The sequence below is a fragment of the Dermacentor variabilis genome, chromosome 9, assembly GCF_050947875.1.
Source record: "Dermacentor variabilis isolate Ectoservices chromosome 9, ASM5094787v1, whole genome shotgun sequence".
In the NCBI taxonomy this organism is placed as follows: Eukaryota; Metazoa; Arthropoda; class Arachnida; order Ixodida; family Ixodidae; genus Dermacentor; species Dermacentor variabilis.
In genome coordinates, this window is record NC_134576.1 from 63,705,769 (window position 1) to 63,727,108 (window position 21,340).

The 21,340-nt window shown below is 48.5% G+C and overlaps 1 protein-coding gene across 1 annotated transcript; it reads left to right on the forward strand.

Annotated features, from left to right (window-relative positions):
* The first annotated feature begins 1,934 nt into the window (after positions 1–1,934).
* Positions 1,935–10,030, forward strand: LOC142592751 (uncharacterized). Its single transcript, XM_075704404.1, has 4 exons — positions 1,935–2,224; positions 3,958–4,217; positions 7,610–8,084; positions 9,842–10,030. The coding sequence occupies exons 1-3, from the start codon at positions 2,021–2,023 to the stop codon at positions 8,064–8,066; spliced, it is 921 nt and encodes a 306-aa protein (XP_075560519.1). The 5' UTR covers positions 1,935–2,020; the 3' UTR covers positions 8,067–8,084; positions 9,842–10,030.
* Positions 10,031–21,340: the final 11,310 nt, after the last annotated feature.

Sequence of the window (21,340 nt, forward strand, 5' to 3'; positions counted from 1 at the left end):
AATAATTTATGATTACATTTCAAACCAATTTCGGGGCACTGACACAGGTTGCGTCACGTTTACATTTGATATCGGCCGCGCCGTCGGCCGTCAGCCTACAGGGAGGGGAGTCTCACATTCACCAAAAAAATATGCTTGTATAAAACCATCTGCGTCACTACTTGTCATCATTAATGTAACAGGAATAGAAACAATCTCAACTAACATCACAGAAAAGCGTGTCCTCCAGTCCTGTTTTACTGTCACGTGCGGCTTGAAGGCCGCCTTGGCTTCACGCCTCCCTTGCGCCACCTGGGTTGATGGCTTGCCCCTCGTGCTCCTGGGTTTACGGGACGCCTTCCGGGCAAACCTACAGGGCTTAGCAGCAGTGCTAGTGTGTGGTAGTTCTCGGCGTCTCTCCGGAGACTCTACATCAACGCAGCTACCAGCCCAGGCACAAGAATTCCTACAACGCCACCTGGACTGTGTTGAAGACCTCCGGCCCACTGCGCCCCGTCTTTCCCGCCACAATACAATCTTCGTGCACCCCCGACCTGGCCACCTCAATACACCACGCTTTTCGTGCGCCGCGATGCTGTGCGGCCACCGCTAACCGCGGCCTACGACGGACCATTCCGCAATTTACTCTCTTTCCTGCCTTCCTGATACTTCACATTGCTTCGGCTCATTGCCTGGTGTGGGTAACATTGTATTTTCGATTGTATTTACTTACCCAATCATTGCGCTGTCTTCCATATTTGAGGAGCAGGGGGAGTATATATGAATGTAAAGAAAGGAGGGGAGGGCGGCCTGGAGAGCGTGCCTCTGTCATGCTACTCCTCACTGGGCTGAGAGGAAATGGGAGATACAGGGAAATGTATGTGGCAGGTGATTATATTATGGTGCAATGTGCTACACTTTTAAACAAAATTACACCCTTTGGGTCTTGCCGCACAACAATAATCGTCATCTGTCTTGTCTGCATTTCATTCCATTAACACGGCCAGCCCGGTACTTCCAACTCACGAACGGCATGTGTGTTATCAGCATGACAGAGCATTCTCGGCAGGAAAGCAGCGAGCGCAGTGTTTTCAAGAAAGGAAACGCAAGCAGGACAGATGACGATTATTGTTGGGTGGCAAGATACGACCCAAAGGGTGTACAATTATTTAAGAGTGTACTACATTGTAAAAATGTTAACACCCCTAAAGGTATTTTCTTGTCGCACTTGCCATTAAGGCCTTACGAAATTTGTTATAGGACGACAACGGAGCTGTAACTAGACGTGCGATGACAAAATACGTAGTTGAAAACTATGTAATCATTCTGACAGTCTTGGGCGCACAGAAATATCCGACAGGAGACTTTCATATCTCTCCCTGTGAAATTCTCTTGCCGGATATTTCTGCGCACCGAAGGCTGTCAGAATGATTACATAGTTTTCAACTACATATTTTGTCATCGCACGACTTGTTAAAGCTCCGTTGTCGGCCTCTATAAATTTTTGCGACACTCTACTAGTAATCGTGTTACCAGTGCGACCAGAAGGCACCCTTAAGTGTGTAGAGTTTTACAGTATATATATACACCTTGTCCAATGCGCGGATGCGCGCTGTAGGCACGATACACGCAGGAGTAATCTTGTTCAAAAAAAAAAAAAAAACGTTATCGCGCAAACACATTTTGCACTGCCTGCACGCCTCACAGGTTCTAGAGGTGATCGTCTAAGCCAGCCTCACTTCGAAAGCGCAGGATCGACTTTATGGGGCGTTGGGCATGGTCAGCGCTTCTCCACGCGCCTAAAATAATTGATGTGTCGTTTCTCAGGGACCTGGCACACCCCTCTGCGGGGCATCGGCCATGACTAGAGCAGCGCAAGGGATTCGCGCCGTTTTTTCGGGGAGACAACGTCATGGTCGTCGTCTTTGTCCTCATCATCATCATCGTCATTTGTGGCAGCAGCCGTGCGCGTGCAGACGAAGAAGCAGAAGAAGCGTTCCACCCGGTGTCGACGGCAGCAGCAGAGCAGGTAGCGGTCGTCATGTCGGTCGCCGCGCAAGACGAGCTCGACGACGCGAAGGTGGCCGAGCTACGTGACCTGTTTTGCAAGTTCGACGTGGATCGCACAGGTGCGGTGGCGTTCGAGCACGTCGACGAGATCCTCCGAACCGCCGCCCGCGTCATCGTCGAGCCGGACTTCAAGAAACGCGTCAAGAGCACCGAACCCGACGACCTCCAGCAGAAGGTGGGCTTTCGTTTTCGCTCACAGAATTGAACTATATAGCACTAACTCTGTCATGGCCAAGGGCAAAGGAATCATTACATAATTGCGATTGCACTGGGCATGTGCAATTCTTATAACGGAACCCCTCTCACGCCAACTTTCCTCACTCCTTCGTACGCCTCTTTCGCGTTCTTTTGTACGTCTGCCCGGTAGCACTTTCCAACTTCGGGTATGTATAGTCCCCCATAGTAAAGGCCTTCATTGCAGCGATATGTCGGCAGGTTACTTTCAGTTAGACGCAAAGACCAACGGGTGAATGATACGAAAGGCGTGCGAGCTGCAATCAAACCAAGAGCAGCAATTGAAAGCCACGCCTTCTTCGCTAACTACTCCGCGATTTGACGTGTACTCGCCGTGGTCGCGTGCATTAGCGGATACATGCGGTCGCTGCTTCCACCAGAAGCGCACGAGATCAGAGTTCAGTCTCGCGACGCAAGACGCAAGCTCGATGAAACCCTTCGGGTAGCATTACGTCAAGCAGCCAGCCTTGGCCAGCGAACGCTCCGCGAAGCCACAGTGGTGGCCCATCACGTGATCTATTGTGTCGAGATCACAGAGCAAGAATCGATATTTGCTGAGACGCTGGTTCCCAGTAGCTATGCCAGTAGTTTTTATTCCGTGCGCGTTGGTTCTGCTGCCCTGCCGTGGCTCTGCCTGCAGAGCGGGAACACTAAAACCAACCACGCATTGTGACGACCGATCACGCGTTCTGCCACCAGGTCTGGCTTCGATTGCGTTGCCCCCGGCATGCTCCCTCCTTCATTTTTACCTTCCTCCAAGTATTTAGCAACAGAAGCTCCGTGAAGCTCTGTGAAAGGTACTGGCGCGTCGGTCAACGAGGAAGGCGAGCACATCGAAATGTATCCGTCCGCGCTTTGTCGTCTGCTACCAACCCCTGAGCGTTCGCCCACTGAACAGGGGCGAACGCTCGCCTGAATATGGTAACCCACGCCGCGTTGTCTGCGCAGCGTCTTGTCCTCGTTCGCTAGTCAACTTAATCGCGTCCAGTACACGAGCGGAGAAATAAAATAGTGATGAAGCGAACAAAATTGGCTCGCGGCTATTGCTGCGATTCCTAATCCAGCGTTCTCACATACAGTTTCCGCTGTCATCGAGCGAAACGTGTTCATGTTTACCTGTGCGCGCGTGACACCGCGCTGGTTAATTTAGTTAAAACACCTAGACGGGCTAGTTGGTTTGAATCCACGATAGAATGTGTAAGCGCGACTGAACAAGGACGTAGAAAGAAGCAGACACGCGAAGACAGCGCTGTCTCTGTGTGTCTGTTTCTTTCTGCGTCCTCGTTGAGTGACGCTTGCATATTCTATCATTGTTAATTTTGTTCGTAAGTGAATGTTTACAAGTTTATAGGGCCGATAAATCTACTACCCTTACTTCGTGCAGTTAGCTACTAATTTGCTATCGCAGTCGGTGCTTCGCCTTCCGGGCGGAACTGCGACTCTTTTAATGGAATAACGTCTGACAGGCAGCCAAATGAACGCATATACCCACGTCATGCCATAACCGCAAGTGAAACAACACTAGAGCTCGTGTCGTTTCGTGCTGCACTATGTACTTTTCATTGCGCTAATTTGTCCTTGGCAACGTTACACCAACCGAGCTACACTTTCTGTACATCCCGCTCGTTTGTGGCTGTCACCGCTCTCGCGCGCTGTGCTTTGTGCCCCACCCAGGTGCAGTTCCCAGAGTTTCTGGACATGGTGCAGAAGTGCACGCGCGCGTTCAACCCTCAGACGGACCTGCAAGACGCGTTCCGCGTCTTCGACCGCGACGGCCACGGCTTCATCACGACGGCCGAGCTGCGTCACGTGGTCACCACGCTGGGCGAGCGCATGACGGACGAGGAGGCCGACGAGCTCATCCGGGAGGCGGACCCCAACAACGAAGGGCAAGTCGACTACGAGCAGTTCATCAGGATCATCTCCACGCCGGTGTACGCTGCTGTCGAGCTACTAATATCTCACATGTGTATATACAGTGGGGTACATTGTTAAAGGGAACACTCTATAGTGCATGCGCGGCTCCCGCTTTGCTCGCGCTGTAGCTGCAAGTGCCCGCTGACGGCTTGTCAGTGCACACGACGTGAGTTTAAAAATGTCCGCAGCCGCCACCCCACACGAGTGCGACGCGATGCGAAGGATTGTTGCTTGGTTAGAAAAAAGGCTGTCGGGAATTGTGTTGCTTTCTTCAAGGAAACGACGACCGCAGTTTTAACGTGTGTGCGAATAGTTAAACGTGCCGCAAGAACGGCACGTGGGTTCTTGTAGAAGAAATCATTTATAGCACAGAATTGTTCGATCTCATAATTTAGTTGAATTTGGAAGGAACAGCGCCAACAAAGATGATCATGAGAGGGAGAGCGACACAGGACCAAATGAATATAGCCCAAATGAATGTTGTCCTAAATCATTATATAGTGTCAGCCACTCAAGGGAAACACCTCATTAGTATTCAAGAGCACGTAGCAACTGATGTTTCGCAGAAAGATAAGAAAACTATTTTTTCACTTATCTACACTATCATTAGGCGTCGTACAAGACGCATTTCTCCATTACGTAGAAGATATTAGGAACCTAACGAGGTGTTTCCGCTAAATGTGAACGCCCTTCGTACGTATGTGCGCACTTTGACGTTAATTTATTCAATGGGCCTTGGCTGACTACGCTATGCTAGAATTACGGGTGAGCAATTCCAACTTCTGGAAAAACCGCAGCGGTCTTTGCTGGGAGCCGAGAGCAAATGTGTCAAGCAATCAATCATTGCACACTCTTTTAACTGGAACTTCGGGAATTTTCTAGGCCTGTGGTCTAGGCGTTCGGTAACTCTAGCTGCTTCGCAAAAAGAAAGAAAAGGAAATTCAGGCAGATCGCAGGAAAAACCGGGGCTGCACTCTACAAGGATGCTTCGCATTGAAAAGTGCCAACACCTCTAACTGCAAGTCATCTGCTTCAGTGCCGAGTTAACATTGTCAGTGATAAAAGATTTCGTACTCGTGCTCTCCAATCGCACGTTCCCTTTAACGGTGGACCATACTATATACGTACTTTCAGCGAGAATTCCTTTAGCATTACATTTTTTCTAATCGTTTACTCGTACCGATCGTTATAACGAAACGGAATATCAAGAAATAATTGATATAACGAAGTAAATGAAATTCCCTTTGAAGGCACTGTGAGATCGACGTATATAATACCGCGTTTTAAGGAAGCGAAATTGTCCTGCCAATGAACTTAAAGGGACACTAAAGGTTACCAGAAACTCAAGTTAAAGTGGTAGAGCAATGTTCTAGAACGTCTAAGGCGTCAATATAATCGCGAACAGAGCTTTAGTAACCGAGAAATTGAGGTAAATGCATGACACGATTTGAGACCCCCCAGCGACATTCCGGTGCTAGCCCGATGACGAAAGGACTCCTCATAATTTGTGTTACTAATACTCAACTACTCGTATTAAAAATATCATTTCATTCGATTATAAGACGGAAAAAAATGCTACTTGTCTACGTCTATTCGATTCTAAGAAAAAAATAACATTTTGACGTTACCCTTCAGTAATATGGGTGTTCGAAAGGTTTCGTTTTCGCTCGACTCTGCGCGCTCGACTCTGCGCCGCGCACGCTTTGGAGTTTCAGTAGTTTCGTTATCGCGTCGTGCTGTGAGGGTTCTCCTGGCTCGCGAAACTTTCATTTGGAACAATCATCGAGAATGCCACGTCCATGTGATGTCGTGGGAAGCCCTCGTTGCTTTCCCGCTCCGGAGAGCCGGTGTCGAGGCCGCCGTCGTAGTACGCAACGACGCCGGCAGTGCGAGCCCTCAGCAGCAGGTCGCGCTCGTCGGTGCTCAAATCGCTGAAGTTGAGCCCACCATCGCGAGCCAATCTGTCGGTGTCAGGGTCCATTGCGACGAGCGTCGAAGTTAGCGTCACAGAATGAAGTACCAGTTTATGGGCGTCTTGCGCTGGAGTTTGAGGTATAGTAGCGGCGCCTGGTGGCGGTGCGGGAAACGACATCTGGGTCGTGCCAGCTTGGGTCGTATTGAGCCCTGGCTGTGGCGAAGCACGTTTCTAGGCCGAGTTTTGCGTCGATTCGCACATTTTTATGCCCTGTTGCGAGTGCGAAAAGGCTCGTCGCTTCTCATAGACCACGCCGACCGCGCTGCGAGCTCGCCGCAGCCTATAGTTTAACGAAAACGGACTCTCCGTGTGCCGTGGGACGTAATGTGGGACGTAATTCGTTTCTCATTCCGCTAGCCACCATACTCCCGCTTTCGCTCTGCTGTCGGCTCTGTCTTGGCTCTGTTTCTGGCCGCGCGTTCGCGTTTTGCGCAGAAAAGCCGTAGCGCCGTCTGCGGACGCCGTTCTACTCACCGATGGCGCAACGTCACTATGAGACCATGATGTCAGTACTCCTCGATCGGAGGGCGGGCGATTTGAACTGCGCTAGAGGTACGCGGACGCTTCAGAACGCATTTTCTCTTAAAATAAGTCTCTCCATGGCACGAAACAAGCGTTTCGAGGTTTCTGTGATGGTATTTCAACAGTCCACGTTGACTTAATAGTAACCTTTAGTGTCCCTTTAAGTAACTGCAGTACCCGAACGTCGCGCGCCGAATACTTCGCTTTCCGAGGTGTTCTGCACTTGTTCGCAGCGGCGTTTCAAAACTTCCGCTTTCCAGCGTCGAACACGCCATCGAGCAACGCTTTCACTTCTCCACTGACTTCTTTCTCTCTGGTACGTGTCGTGCTGCGCTTTTCACCGATTCTCAAAGGCAGACAAAGCATCAAGAGCAGTCCCCGTAAACGCAAAGAAACTTGAGAAGCATAACCGAGAAGCATGCAATATGCAAAGCCAGCGAGCGCTCTGTAACAGCCCCTACGTTGTCACTGTCTCCTAAGGAAGACAAACATCCAGACACACGATCTTTCCGTCGTAATGCCGCAAGCGAAATCCGACCTCATCTCACCCTCCCGTCTATTCTGTTGTGCCATGGCGTGGTACATGAGCCTGACCTGTGTGCGCGACATAATTGCAAGTCAGCGCTCTTTCCTCTCCCTTCTCTCACTTACTACGTGGGTCGTCGCGCTGCTAACGAAATAATAATTTAACCACAAATCGAGCCAGGAATCATGCCCGAGCCCTCGGGCTCAGAGGTCGAATGCCATAGCTACTGTGCCACCTTTACGGGTGCTTCATTGTCACTTCACTGTGTATCCGCGTATGTTAATTACTTAATTTATCGTCACTTCATTGTGTTGTGATGGCTACTTCCGAGACACAAAGAGCGGGCCTAGCTACTGTGCCTCCTCGGTGCTTGTTTCCACGCGCAGCCCACCGGACCAGTATGGCGTGCCGCCCAAGAAGAGGCCTCCGCCGAGCACCGAACTGCTGCAGCCGGGCCCCGACAGCCTGGTGCCGAGTGCATCTGGCGTGCCGGCGCAGAGGTCGTCGGTGAGCGCGGTGTCCGAGGCGCATCCCGCGCTCGGCGAAGTGGCCGCGGCGGCCGGCGAAGGCAGCGCCAAGTCGTCGTCCGAGCCCCGCAGCGACGACAAGTCCGGCCAGGGTTCGAACAAGTCCTCCGGCAAGGCGTCCGTCTCGGGCTCTGACAAAGGGTCCGGCTCCGGTTCGGGAAAGGGGTCCGCGGCAGGATCCAAGAAGTCGTCCCGGAAAGGGTCCGGCACCGGCGACACTCCTGGCGCCGTTTCTAATGCCAGTGGTCCTCCCGTCGAGGCAGTTGTGCACGGCGCATTAGTCGAGAAGAAGGACGGCGAGGTGGTCAACAAATGACAGGGATGCCTGTCCCGAGTACGTGTTACAGTCCTTAGGATTGCTGCCCCGAAAGCCCCAGGATTCACGCCGGCTGGCCGACAATTCGGCCATATGCCCTTACGCTTCCCTTTCTCCAGCCGCCTATATAACGTAGCTGTCCAGGGTAGGCTAAGTTAGTGTCGAAGAAAGGCTCCGTAATATGGGAAAGAAAGAATCAACTGTTTAACTGCCCAGATACTTAAGTGTACCCCAAGAGCGTAGACACGGAAAGGAGGAAGGGGTCAGTAATTTTAACAAACGAGTACGCAGTCATCAAAGAGAACGTGAGGAAGACCTGCACGGTACTTGAGATATACAAAAGTTGGATACAAGAAAAATCACTTGAGATTTACAGATGGCAAGCAAAATATCGGGGGAAAATATGAACTCCATTTAACACACATATTGAAAGCCATTGTGAAAAGCAATCGTGAAGTAGTTATTGAAATGCTATGAATGTTCCTATTTCATATTCCTGCGCATTTGGAGAAAGGAAACTAGCACGCACGCAATCATGCTACGCAAGGTGACACCCGCGGCGATCATACCAGAGAGATAGTTTACGTTGGCACGACATAAGCATACGTGAGAGAGAGAAAGAAAGAGAGAGGGATATAAGGAATGTAGGAATGTTAACCATTCAAGAGTCCGGTTGGCTACCCTACTTTGGGGGAAGGGAGAAGGGGAAGAGAGAGGGGGGTATAGAGACTTGCACGGACAGTACTCGAGTCAAAGCGCATCCGTGAAATTGAGCTGCAATGCTGTGGAGACCAAAGTTTGACCCATGCCATTGGGCGCGTTGTTAAATTGTTTTTAAGTCTGAGCTATTGGGCAAGATCTTAACAGAGCCCGGCAGCCATCTTCTCGGAATTCCCGGTATGTTTGCAAAGGAACCTTCGCGCTAAAATTTGGACGGTAACGCAAAGGGCATTGCCTCGCTCTATTTGAGGACCGAGCTGGCTGCCTTGGGACGAAGGCATACGGTTGTAAGTATTCGCAACAGGTTGAGGCATGTGTCTCTTGCAGCAAAAGTCTCGAAGTGACTCTGCACATTGTAGTGTAATGCCAACATACAAAGAAACGTCCACTTTCCCGAAGAGCTGGGATACGATGCTGATTAGAGCGTAATTGGCCAGCGGTGGAGGTAACAGTCGTGTTTGGTGTGGGAAGGGCAGGAAAGAGGTCGAGCCTGGGGTGTTACAGTGACAGGTAACTTTAAAGGTTCCGCGACCCGCTAGACTGTAATTAGCTCAAACAGGCTAGGTGACTATTTGTGACCACCCCGTTTCGAAGGGCATTACATTACAAATCATCATCAGATATGAGCGCAGCTTAGATCTTTCATCTGTCCTGCAAACGCGTTGGGGTATCAGGTACTGACTTCTCGCCGGACGCGCATTAAAATGCTCACGATTTTTGAACGACTTACTTTTGATATGAATGACATCAACCGAAAGGCTTTCAATGCGAGAGTAGCGGTCGATTATAGTGTTCTATATGATGCGCACTGTACCCCATGCAATATGTTATGGGTGTAGAATATCTTGTAGCGCGTCTAAGCGGGCCGACAGCTGCGCAAGAAAGATATGCAACTTTATCTCCGGCATCCCCACTCAGATTTCCTGACCACTCATTCCGTTATCTGACTTCCTCGGTGAAGATTAGAGGGTTGTAGCATGCTGATTCAGATGGTCTGCTCTGCCTGTTTAGTCAACAAACCTTTTTCTCTTTGTTTTCTCTCTTGCGACGTCCAGTTGCGCCGCGAGGTCATCGAGGCAGCGCAACGGAAACTGCGGCACCGTCAGGAGGTCGTGTGCCGTGCCGAGACCATGGCCGATTCCGCGGCGTCAGCCGTAGTGCAGTCGACACTGCCCTGTGGCATTCGGGAACACCTCCCGAGTGCAGGGTCCGTCAGAAATAAATTTCGTCACTCTGAACTCTCAGTCGTTGTTTATGAATGATGACATAAGTGCAGAGGGAATGAAGCTCCATGATGGCATACGTTATTGAACGGGTGTTACGTGTCTGTAGCAACCGCGACAACGGTTGAAATGAAGGTGGTAAACCTAGTGTCAGCGATGCGTTATAGGTGTACTGCACCTGGCATGCGCACTTGACACTTGGGAATGTGTCCAAAAAAAGTGCTAGTTTTGCTTAACACATCACAAGTTGCCACATGCTTTCAAAACATGTATATATTAAAATTTGGAAAAAATTGAGCGCACACGAGAAATAGGAAGACGGGGGAGAGGGGGGAATCGTCGCACGCATACCCTTATAAGTGGGCCCTGAGTGCACACATTTGAATGCACAAATAGGGGCAATCATTAACAATCAACAATCATTTGCCTCTAAACACCGCACACATGAAGCCGCAAACTTTCATTAACAATGACTAGCAAGCAACAAATGCTGTGGTCAATTTGGCCAGCTTCAGGCGCTCGTCTGAATAAACTTGTTCATTTATTGGACGCAATTACAGCTCTAGAATGTGGCGTCTTGCGGTGCCAGAAGAGGGCGGTCCAAGTGCCACCACCATTTTAGAGCGCAGCTCTTGGGCGACGGTTCTTGGCTTGAGCGTTGGTGTCCCTCGGCGTAACCGCCTAACCGCGCGAACGTGCTCGTGTCACTGCTCGCGCGTTCGTCGTAGTCTTCTTCCGCAGCTTGCTCCGACGCAGCTCGTCATGCCAGCGTTCCCATGCTGCCGCTCCCACTGCGAAGGAGCTGACGGCACCGGCCCACTACCAGTCGGTGCGGTCATTTCGGTCTCACTTTGCTTGAATATGTCGCGAAATGAAAACTCGCATCGAGCTACGCTCAAATTTCGCGTTAGAGTGTGGCGTAATCGTGGGGCACTTTTTAAAAATGCATTTCTTGCAATCTTGCATCTCCCGATTTTGCAACACCTTTCGAACATCTTCGCGACCAACTTAACGCAACGTTCGTAAAATCGCGTAGAACGAGCCGACATTCGTTATAAAAAAAAGAAGAAGAAAGAGTTGACAGGTATGGGACTCATCTTGCTGCGATACGTGAAGGCCTCCGCGCACGCGCCTCTCCGTGCAACCGAGGTAGACACGCGGAGATGAGCTTTTCAACATGGTGTCCTTTCGCTCCGTGCCAAAGCATGGCGTCAAATTAATGATGCATTGATGAAAATGCAATTTACACGCGTCTAAGGCACAGAAGTCCTTCAGCAGAATTTCCTTGTCTTCTTTCTTCTACTTCTGATCTTTTTCGCAACCAATTATTTAGCGTTTTTCTGAAGATATAGTCATACAGTAGCCATTCTTCCTAGGAAAGTATTGTTGAAGCCATGCTGCAAAGTAGCTGTGCGGCTTTTCCTACAGTATATATAAAGACAATCAGAGTTGTTTTTAAAAGTGATACTTTATCTCTGATATTTAGTTGCTTTTCCTGCACCAGTCACTGCAGGTGGTGTACACAGTCATAGCAAGATAAATACTTCTCCTATATATCTTATCGATTGACTATTTAATATTCGATTCCCCCCCCCCCCAGAGTCAATGTACTTACTATTCGTATGCGATTCGTATTCGAACAAAAAGTTGATAATCGCCCAACTGTGACAAACATACACGTCCTACACCCTTCCCTCCCATCGTGGTTTAACTCCTCCTCGAATTCCTTCATGCTACATACAGAGCTGAAGCGTGAACGACGAGCCCGAGATTGTATAGGGACGGCGCGAATCATGTTTGCTTTTCTTTACCACACTTTATCTCGTTAGTGGCGCTCAGGCGGAGTGATTGCAGACAGATCTTGCAAGGCGACGTCCGCCTGTGATAAACACTCCACCTCCTCCCCTTCGGTTTCGCAGTCAACATCATCATTATACACCTCCTCTTTCACGCTTGGAAGCAACTAGATAGAGAGAGAGAGAGAGAGAGAGAGAAACAACATGTAGTATTCCCAAAGGAACTAAGGCCCCTGTCTGGGCCTCCGGTAGGCTCACTCCTCCTCGCCCAACACGTTCTTGACGTGCTGCACCCTAAGTGGCGATCAGGGTCGTATAAAAGGTCGGCCTGTTAGAAAATGCGACGTCCGAAGAGCGCGATAAACATACTTGTTGTTTATCAACGCAAACGTTGGCTTGGAGTTCCCTTACAAAGATTTCAGGTGACTGTATAAGGAGTCCGTGATATGACGAAAATGTTCTTGCTGCGATAATGCGCTTTGAGCGTCCTGAGGGCTCGGAAGAGTTCTCTGAACGGTCTAAATTTTCGAGACAGTTTGCGCTGACAGCTTGCGTTGCAGCACGACCGCCAAGCTCGGCGGTCTGACTGGCTGCAGATATAATTGGCAGGAAATACTGAAAAAAAAAATAATGGTAAGCAATACGTTGCATGTCCACACCTATGACCGTAACTGTAAAATCAGACAGGACGCTACACGAAGCTGCATATGTTTTCAGCAGCGACACATATACGTTACAGGCCGAGCGATGTATAGCGAAACGTAGGCTTGCAGTATTGTCAGGCTGTTTTCGCAGTCTTACGTGTAGTGTTACACGCTGAAAAGAGCGCACACGCTCGAGCAGTGAAAAACGCCTGCTATAGAGCGCGCGTTAAAGAGTACAGATAACAGAGAAGAAAGAAGGCACAGAAATATCGAATCACAATGAAGGGTAAAATGGTTCTGTACGACAGTTAGCCTGCACAATAAAGGACAGTGGTGAGATATCATAAAGAGCACCAAGAACGCAACGATGGGTCATTCGTGAGCGCACACAATTCTGTTCTCGTTCAAGAAGACAAGAATTTGACAGTCACTTAAGTATCCTTACGTCATCTGAATGCGAAATCACTGTGGTTTCTCGAAGTGCTTACCTTAGAATAAGGCTCTACCTTAACCCACCTTGTTTTAATTTGTACCAGCCTCAATCAACTTTAATCCGCGTTTATCCACCTTCATCCTCCTCGCTCTGACTTGTACCAACCTTTATACGCTTGAATCTACGCTAATAATTCATAATCGACTTTAATTCACCTTAATCGACTTTAATTCTCAGCGGGATTTCGCACTGCGAGCTGCAGCAGCTCCAGCGCCCGAAACGTGACGTTATAACTTGGTCACGTGGGTTTTGGTACCATCGGATATTAGCGCCGGACGGACGCAGGACGCCACATTTTTCGCTTCATGAGGCATGTAAGGCTTTCGTCTTAACTGCCACAGGACAGCACGTTTCAGTTATCAACCCCAATGAATGGATGGAAAGATGCTATTTGCATCCCCTTTGAAACGGGGCGGTGGGTCGCTCCATCAATCTCTTATTCTTGACTTGCTTAATGTCCTACCTATCTTTTCAAAATGCACACACACAAAATATTCCCAGCATGAAACTTTCTGAACCACTACTGGGAACTTTCTTTTTGTACGCCTTCGTTGTTTGTGGCTTCCTACTTTTCTGCCACCAATCCTCCAATCGCCTCTTACTAATCTCTATTGCTAACATGTTCGCTTTCCTCCTGCTATACCTGAACCCATGGGCTTCAAGGAGGCCAACATAACCTAATCCTACAGCTGGGCAGATACCTTCACATTCTGATTAAAATTTTCCGTGGCTTACCTAACTTAACCGCAGCAAGCACATGTTTCTCATTCATTCCTCGGTGTACCTCGCTTTAAAACCACGTGTTCTAAGGCATCTTGATCTCGCTTCGAAAAGGAAAGAGCTTCCCTTGGAGCTATAATACATTGTTTCTTCCCTGATTTCGTTTTTTCCTCTTAAGTCATGGCAGCTTTATTTTCCATTGCCGCCACCAATGAGATTATCTCAGCCACTCCGACTTTCCATTTGAAGTCCTTTGTTGCTGTGTTGCTCACCATACAGGCCGCATACTTGCTGGAAAGCTTCCTAGTTCCTTTCTTCCACTGTGAATCAAGTTTTTTTTTCCCTGTACAATTACCTGAACACGCTCTCAGCCCATGTACTTTCTTTCATATTCCTCGGTCGTTCTTCACAATCAGTTTTACTCTGGGCTTCCCTCACTTCAAAAGTTGTCCAGCCCATATCACCCTGCACAGCTTCTTTTGCAGACTTCCCGTGAGCGCATAGTGCGAGTCGTCCCACTGACCTTTCAATGCCATCGAGTCTTAATTGTACCCCTGACTTCAAGCAAACAACCGCATTTCCAAATGTAAGTCCTGGATCTATGCCACTTTCCACATACACCTGGAACAACCCATACCTATCGTATCCCCATAGCGCTTTGTGTTTAATTCTGGCCTCATTTCTCTTCCTCTTTTGCTATTATAGTTTTTTTCTGCGCTTTACCCACACAACATAGTTCTTGTATTTTTTTTACCCGAGGTGTGTCCTGGCCATGTATCGACACTTTTTGTTCGCTGTTTTCATTCAATAGCATAAGACCTCCTTTTTTAAACGATACATTTCAGTCCTAATTTCTCACCTTCCTGTCCACAGATATTAGCCGGACGTTGCATATCACTTTGCTTGTTATCTAGCAACACAATGTCTTCCGCATGAAACAGACCTGAAAGCTGCTACTCTGCCTGCCAGTTTGTATGAGAGATTAAACCCGACATTACTTCCCTCTAGCGCCCCTTCCATCCTCACCATGTACATTATAAACAGTAGCGGGGATAAATGGCACCCCTGTCTCAGTCGCTCGGTGATATCAACTTTCTCCTCGCTCCTCATTTCTTCCCATTCAACGCAGACGGTACTTTCTGTGTAAATCTCCCTCAAAAGCTGTATACAGTCGTTGCCTAAGCATTCCCCTTCCAGAAAATCCCATTGAATGTTGCGATCCACCTTGCCATACGCTTCGGTAATGTCTAAAAAAGCGACATATAATGGTTTCTTTTCTTGGCGGTATATTTCAGCCCACTGAGTTGAAACAAATAAATTATCATGCAGACGCGTGGCGACTCTGAAGCGATTTTGAAGTTTTCATTATCTGCTATTAGGGAGTTATATTTAAGCGAGCCAGCGGGCCCGTTGGACCAGCGTAGACACCACTGCGCATGCGCGGTACAACATGTGCAGCGGCGTCTACGCTGGCCCGCTTGCTCGTTGAGCTATAACTCTGCATTGTGTTCTGCCCATGTTTGCACTTTTAGGTTAAAGGCCTGCATTACTAACCTGTATATTACCGATGTAAGGGTCAAGGGTCAATATGAGTGAATATAACCTTCCTCCTTACCTTTATAAATTGAGTTCATTCTACTTTGTCGCCAACTGTCTAATATATCTTGTGAAATTTTCTCTACTGTTTTAACAGAGCTTCGTTCCTTTATGTCCTAGTTTCTTAATCAGCCTAACGGGAACCTCGTCTAAACCTGTGGTTGTGCGCTTAGGAATTTTCTCTTCGACTTCATTCCCGTTGAAATTTCTGAGCACCTGCTTCTTTTTCACCTGGTTCTCGTTTATGATGTTTTTTTTTTTATGCCATACGTATGTATGTATGTATATTTCCATTTTTTGCATACTTCGTCCTGCGTCAACTGCGCTTTTTTTTGCCTGCCTGTGCTCTCGTGATTATTTCTGTCATTCATCGATCACTTCCCGTATCTCCCTGTTCCATCAGCTTTTCGGTTTCCTTTTTTCGTTTCCGACGAACATGTGGCTCTTCCTTCCTTATTTCTCTCGTAGTTACACTTAGAAGCTCACTATAGTCCCACTCTTTGCTTGGCCATTTGCCAAGTTTTTCTCCACTTTTGTGACAATATTTGTCATTCGTTCAGCGTTAAAATCATGCGTTTATGGTCACTCCCTATGTTTCGGTACCCTTCCTCGTCAATGAACATTTTACCAACTTATCATAAACTTTCTGTGTCATCACACAGTAATCAATTGTCGATTGCCTAGCTGTTTCCGACTTCCCATGTGATCTGATGTGAGCAGCGGTGGCGTAGAGGTAGAACACCCGCCTCGCGTGCAAGAAGTCCGTGGTTCGAATCCCGGTGCCGGCAATTTTCCACCGGATTTAAAAAAAAAAAGTCCGCGTGTTGATAAAATTGCATAAACAGGCCTGGAGTGTGGCCTAATCCCGGTGACCAGAACCGGTAACGCACTCCCTCACCAGAGCAGGATTGGCCACCCTGGTGCAGTACTTGGCCACAACCTCCTATATGAACAACACAATCAAACCCCGGCCCTCAGTCCCCAGCAGTTGTGAAGCAACTGACCACGGCGGCGGTCAGGCCTGCAACGCAGCAGAGGGTGCTAAGAATCACTGGCTCCGGACAGGCCGCCATTGGAATATGAACCTGGCAACGTTTAACGCTAGAACGTTATCTAGTGAGGCGAGTCTAGCAGTGCTATTGGAGGAATTAGAGGGCAGTAAATGGGATATAATAGGGCTCAGTGAAGTTAGGAGGCCAAAAGAAGCATATACAGTGCTAAAAAGCGGGCACTTCCTGTGCTACCGTGGCTTAGCGGAGAGAAGAGAACTAGGCGTCGGATTCCTGATTAATAAGAACATAGCTGGTAACATACAAGAATTCTATAGCATTAACGAAAGGGTGGCAGGTCTTGCTGTGAAACTTAATAAGAGGTACAAAATGAGGATTGTACAGGTCTACGCCCCTACATCCAGTCATGATGACCAGGAAGTCGAAAGATTCTATGAAGACGTGGAATCGGCGATAGGTAGAGTGAAAACTAAATACACTATACTAATGGGGGACTTTAATGCCAAGGTAGGCAAGAAGCAGGCTGGAGACAAGGCAGTGGGGGAATATGGCATAGGCACTAGGAATAACAGGGGAGAGTTATTAGTAGAGTTTGCGGAGCAGAATAAAATGAGGATAATGAATACCTTCTTCCGCAAGCGGGATAGCCGAAAGTGGACGTGGAGGAGCCCGAACGGCGAGACTAAAAATGAAATAGATTTCATACTCTGCGCTAACCCTGGCATCATACAAGATGTGGACGTGCTCGGCAAGGTGCGCTGCAGTGACCACAGGATGGTAAGAACTCGAATTAGCCTAGCCCTGAGAAGGGAACGGAAGAAACTGGTACATAAGAAGCAGATCAATGAGTTAGCGGTAAGAGGGAAAATAGAGGAATTCCAGATCAAGCTCCAGAACAGGTATTCGGCCTTAACTCAGGAAGAGGACCTTAGTGTTGAAGCAATGAATGACAATCTTGCGGACATCATTAAGGAGTGTGCAATGGAAGTCGGTGGTAACTCCGTTAGGCAGGATACCAGTAAACTATCGCAGGAGACGAAAGATCTGATCAAGAAACGCCAATGTATGAAAGCCTCTAACCCTACAGCTAGAATAGAACTGGCAGAACTTTCGAAGTTAATCAACAAGCGTAAGACAGCAGACATAAGGAAGTATAATATGGATAGAATTGAACATGCTCTCAGGAATGGAGGAAGCCTAAAAACAGTGAAGAAGAAACTAGGAATTGGCAAGAATCAGATGTATGCGTTAAGAGACAAAGCCGGCAATATCATTACTAATATGGATGAGATAGTTCAAGTGGCTGAGGAGTTCTATAGAGATTTATACAGTACCAGTGGCACCCACGACGATAATGGAAGAGAAAATAGTATAGAGGAATTCGAAATCCCACAGGTAACGCCGGAAGAAGTAAAGAAAGCCTTGGGAGATATGCAAAGGGGGAAGGCAGCTGGGGAGGATCAGGTAACAGCAGATTTGTTGAAGGATGGTGGGCAGATTGTTCTAGAGAAACTGGCCACCCTGTATACGCAATGCCTCATGACGTCGAGCGTACCGGAATCTTGGAAAAACGCTATCATAATCCTAATCCATAAGAAAGGGGATGCCAAAGACTTGAAAAATTATAGACCGATCAGCTTACTGTCCGTTGCCTACAAACTATTTACTAAGGTAATCGCAAATAGAATCAGGAACACCTTAGACTTCTGCCAAGCAAAAGACCAGGCAGGATTCCGTAAAGGCTACTCAACAATAGATCATATTCACACTATCAATCAGGTGATAGAGAAATGTTCGGAATATAACCAATCCTTATATATAGCTTTCATTGACTACGAGAAAGCATTTGATTCTGTCGAAACGTCAGCAGTCATGGAGGCATTACGGAATCAGGGTGTAGACGAGCCCTATGTAAAAATACTGAAAGATATCTATAGCGGCTCCACAGCCACCATAGTCCTCCATAAAGAAAGCAACAAAATCCCAATAAAGAAAGGCGTCAGGCAGGGAGATACGATCTCTCCAATGCTATTCACAGCGTGCTTACAGGAGGTATTCGGAGACCTGGATTGGGAAGAAATGGGGATAAAAGTTAATGGAGAATACCTTAGTAACTTGCGATTCGCTGATGATATTGCCTTGCTTAGTAACTCAGGGGATCAACTGCAATGCATGCTCACTGACCTGGAGAGGCAAAGCAGAAGAGTGGGTCTAAAAATTAATCTGCAGAAAACTAAAGTAATGTTTAACAGTCTCGGAAGAGAACAGCAATTTACAATAGGCAGCGAGGCACTGGAAGTCGTAAGGGAATACATCTACTTAGGGTAGGTAGTGACGGCGGATCCGGATCATGAGACGGAAATAATCAGAAGAATAAGAATGGGCTGGGCTGCGTTTGGCAGGCATTCTCAGATCATGAACAGCAGGTTGCCATTATCCCTCAAGAGAAAAGTATATAACAGCTGTGTCTTACCGGTACTCACCTACGGGGCAGAAACCTGGAGGCTTACTAAAAGGGTTCTACTCAAATTGAGGACGACGCAACGAGCTATGGAAAGACGAATGATAGGGGTAACGTTAAGGGATAAGAAAAGAGCAGATTGGGTGAGGGAACAAACGCGAGTTAATGACATCTTAGTTGAAATCAAGAAAAAGAAATGGGCATGGGCAGGACATGTAATGAGGAGGGAAGATAACCGATGGACATCAAGGGTTACGGACTGTATTCCAAAGGAAGGGAAGCGTAGCAGGGGGCGGCAGAAAGTTAGGTGGGCGGATGAGATTAAGAAGTTTGCAGGGACGGCATGGCCACAATTAGTACATGACCGGGGCTGTTGGAGAAATATGGGAGAGGCCTTTGCCCTGCAGTGGGCGTAACCAGGCTGATGATGATGATGATGATGATGATGTGATCTGGCCATCACGTCACGTCCCAATGTCCGTAACTCCGCTGCTCCCTTTTGTGCTAGCCGCTCGTCCGGACAGCACTGTCCCAGTCGAAGGAGGACGTGAGCGTGCGCGTGGACCGAAGGCTGTGCGACAGGGAGTGTGCACGGTCCGATAGTGTCGTTTGTGCCGAAGGGAAGCTGCGCGCCAGCCTCCCATTCTTCGTCACCTTCACGCGGGGCTGTGGCTGCAGCGAGTTCTTTATCTCCGTCAACTCCAGCCTGCTCGTTTGCCCGCTTGTCTAGCGGCCCTTTTCTTGCCCCAGTAACCACGGCGAGGTAGGAGTACGGCGCGTCCCGAGGAATTTCATAATACCTGCGAGACCTCTAGTGAAAAGATCCTGTGAGGACCAGGTAACCTTCAAGGTGAAACACGAAGTTTATCACCTGTGTAGCACCGTGTTTTCCAAGTGAGTAATACTGATAGTTCGGTCGCACCATCTGCCACAACGGCTGCATTTCTTATGCCGCAACTTGGCATTGCCATTTCAATTGCGCCACAAACAGACGTCGACGTCTGCGGAACTGAATGCAACACGGGAGGCTGTCCGTTTTATGAGAGCTCCGACACGGTGTTCTGCGATACCAAACCAGCGTTGCAGGAGCTTAAATACTTTAATGCATTAGTGTTCTTAGGGTACCATCCATCCATCCATCCATCCATCCATCCATCCATCCATCCATCCATCCATCCATCCATCCATCCATCCATCCATCCATTCTCCCACCTACCTGAGTGATTGCGTTGTCCGTAGTCGAATCGTTAGGCATCGGGCTGCTTGCATGCTGAGGTAACAGGGTTCGAAACCAACCATCAGACCAACTTGGGTCACTGCGTAAGCGCTCATTTGTGCATGCAGCTCTTCAACGGACCTCTAACGACGACATGGGTCACTGTAGATGCGAAACTAGCCGCAACGCTGTTGGAGGCGCGCTGGCTTCGCGGCGGCGGTGCTAGATGGCGCCATGTTCTTAGGGAAAAATCGAAAAGAGTCATCGGGAGTCAAACAGAAAGTGAGAGGAACGGAGACAGTGAATTACGTGCGAATAATGGAAACAAAAATGACCATGGATATGTGCAAGAACGGAAAGAAAGAAATTGGAAGGCAAAAGCTGTACGATGACACAAAGGGCGGGGCGTAGCTATTTGAGACTCGAGTTGGTTGCTTAAGGACAAAAACACACAGGATCAGATACTTGTAACAAGATGAGGCGTGCGTACGCTGCAGCAAAAATCTGGAGACCACCTAACACATCCTAATGGAATGCGAAGGTATTTGGACTTGGAAGGGTTTGGAGCACTGAGCATGTTCCACTAGGTCTGTGTGGTCTCCAATCAACATCCTTGATGCCAACTTGCATCGCTGGGTAATGTGACAGTAGGTGTGTGCCCACTCTTCAAAGAACGTCTTTGATGCCAACTTGAGTGCTTAGGGATGTGCCTCTGTGAATGGGCCACACTTCGGTGACGAAAAAGATCCCTTAAGTTTATCCTATGCTGAGCAGAAGCGAAACCGCGTCAAAACGGTTCTTCAAGGGCAGCACCCAGACGCATTTGCAGGCGGCGCCACAAATGCACTGGGTATGGGCCGCTTTTCAAGAAACCTCTCGCCAACTTTGGTCACTGAGTATGTGCCACTGAGTGTGCGGCCACCGACGGAACAATTCTAAGTGTTCGCAGGCACCAACGCGCCACGTTGCTTGTCTCGGAGGACACGTGCGGACTTCTCGCAAGTGCCGCTAGATGATGCATCGTTTCCACAAAGAAGCGCGAGAGAGGAGCCCGACTACCGCATGACGCGTTTCTCAGCGTTCGCAAGCCCCGGCGTGCCGTGCATGTCGGAGTCCACGCACAATGTTCACGGCGGCGGCGCTAGGTGGCATGGAATGTTCTCAGGGAAGTGAGAAAGAGGAACCGCGCTGCAATGCATGCCTCATATATAACCCTTTTCGATGGCGGTAACGCACTGTGTCGCAATATTGATTCGATGCTAAACGCATTAGCGTCGACAGTCATCGGGAGATTGGTTATGCCGCTATTTTTCGAATACAAATAGAATACGTATGAGAAGTTATAAGAAGTAATATAAAGTCGCATATATTGAATTGTCACTGGATGAGGCATAT

Coding starts and splice junctions, on each gene's coding strand:
- LOC142592751 (XM_075704404.1), top strand. CDS start 2,021: ATGTCGGTCGCCGCGCAAGACGAGCTCGACGACGCGAAGGTGGCCGAG. Junction 2,225..3,957: donor CCGACGACCTCCAGCAGAAG/GTGGGCTTTCGT, acceptor TGCCCCACCCAG/GTGCAGTTCCCAGAGTTTCT. Junction 4,218..7,609: donor AGGATCATCTCCACGCCGGT/GTACGCTGCTGT, acceptor TTCCACGCGCAG/CCCACCGGACCAGTATGGCG.